At 39.4% G+C, this 1,193-nt stretch overlaps 1 protein-coding gene across 1 annotated transcript in view; it reads left to right on the top strand.

Moving 5' to 3' along the window:
- Positions 1-825: 825 nt before the first annotated feature.
- Positions 826-1,193, top strand: part of vps13d (vacuolar protein sorting 13 homolog D) — a gene marked incomplete at both ends in the record, with an annotated part of 75,956 nt that continues 75,588 nt past the window's right edge. The window contains 1 exon segment of the mRNA XM_014028664.1: positions 826-1,011. Coding sequence (XP_013884118.1) covers positions 915-1,011 — 97 coding nt within the window.

Below are 1,193 nucleotides of genomic sequence, written 5' to 3'. Positions count from 1 at the left end.
GTACGAACCCTTCATACGAACAAAAGTAAGAGAAATTTAGGATAAGAATATGAACATGTTCTTGCATGAGGCCCAATGTGTCTGTGAGTCCAGTTTCCTTCACGATGCACTCAGAAAGTGGTGAATAGTCTGATGGGAAGAGGTACGGCAGAGCCACAACAGCATCAGATGACAAGTTTCTGAGAATGTGATAGGTGACTCACAGGCCCTCAGCTTCATGTGGTYGTAGAAGGCAAGTCTGTTTTAACTGTGAAGAGAAGACTTGGAGCTGCAGGTTGACAGGTCGAGTTGAAGAAAGMAAACCATCTCTAAGAGCTCAGAATAAGACAAAGGACTTGGCTGGACCATGAAACAGCAGAGGACCAGTGAAGGTGTTGACTGAATACAAACGTGAAATCTACAGTTCATGCAGGACATTTGAACGGTTCCTCAGTGTGACAACTGTTAAACACGGAGGAAGAAGTGTGATGATCTGAGGCTGTCCTGCTGGATCCAGGGTTGGGTCTGTCACCTCACCCCGTCAGTTTCCACCAGTTTCTGAGGGCATTGTGATGGTGAGGGAAGCTGGACTCACAGACACACTGACCTTACATTTTTAATACAAGACTGAGTCACTTAAAAACCTTTGCATATTAACAAATTGTTGTTCATGTGTGTACGGGGCTTGAATTATGGAATGAATTTTGAAAAGTTAACACTTTTGGCTCTCCTATGTGTGACATCAGAAATGAATATCTATTAAAGTCAGAATTTCACTATGTCAGTAATTTACTACTAATAACTCCACCCTATCTAATAAATGTATCTTGTGCTTGTTAGGCARAGCATGTCTCCTCTAAGAGAGTGAAGCTGTTTGCCAAGACTATTTCCTACCATACCTTGAAGAGTGCTCTCATTCCTCTTGAGAGTACAGGATGTTGGAGAGTCTTGTGGCCTGGGTGCTGAACACATATCTGGGAAAATATGTCAGCAATCTGAACACAGATCAGCTCTCTATTGCACTTCTCAAAGGTAAWTGCTTATGTTTCTATTTATTAATTCATTATATTATTCTGCTAATAATTTTGTGCTTAATATTACATAAAGTGTAGGATTGTATGTTGTGTCATTTTCCATTAATTATTATTRTTTTGTTGCTGTTTTATTTACAGTGTTGTGGAAATAAATTTATTTTCAATGTTGTAAATTTATTT

The sequence above is a fragment of the Austrofundulus limnaeus genome, unplaced genomic scaffold (assembly GCF_001266775.1).
Source record: "Austrofundulus limnaeus strain Quisiro unplaced genomic scaffold, Austrofundulus_limnaeus-1.0 Scaffold794, whole genome shotgun sequence".
In the NCBI taxonomy this organism is placed as follows: Eukaryota; Metazoa; Chordata; class Actinopteri; order Cyprinodontiformes; family Rivulidae; genus Austrofundulus; species Austrofundulus limnaeus.
The sequence above is the reverse complement of the archived record's forward strand: the minus strand, read 5'-3'. Positions and strand labels throughout refer to the sequence as shown.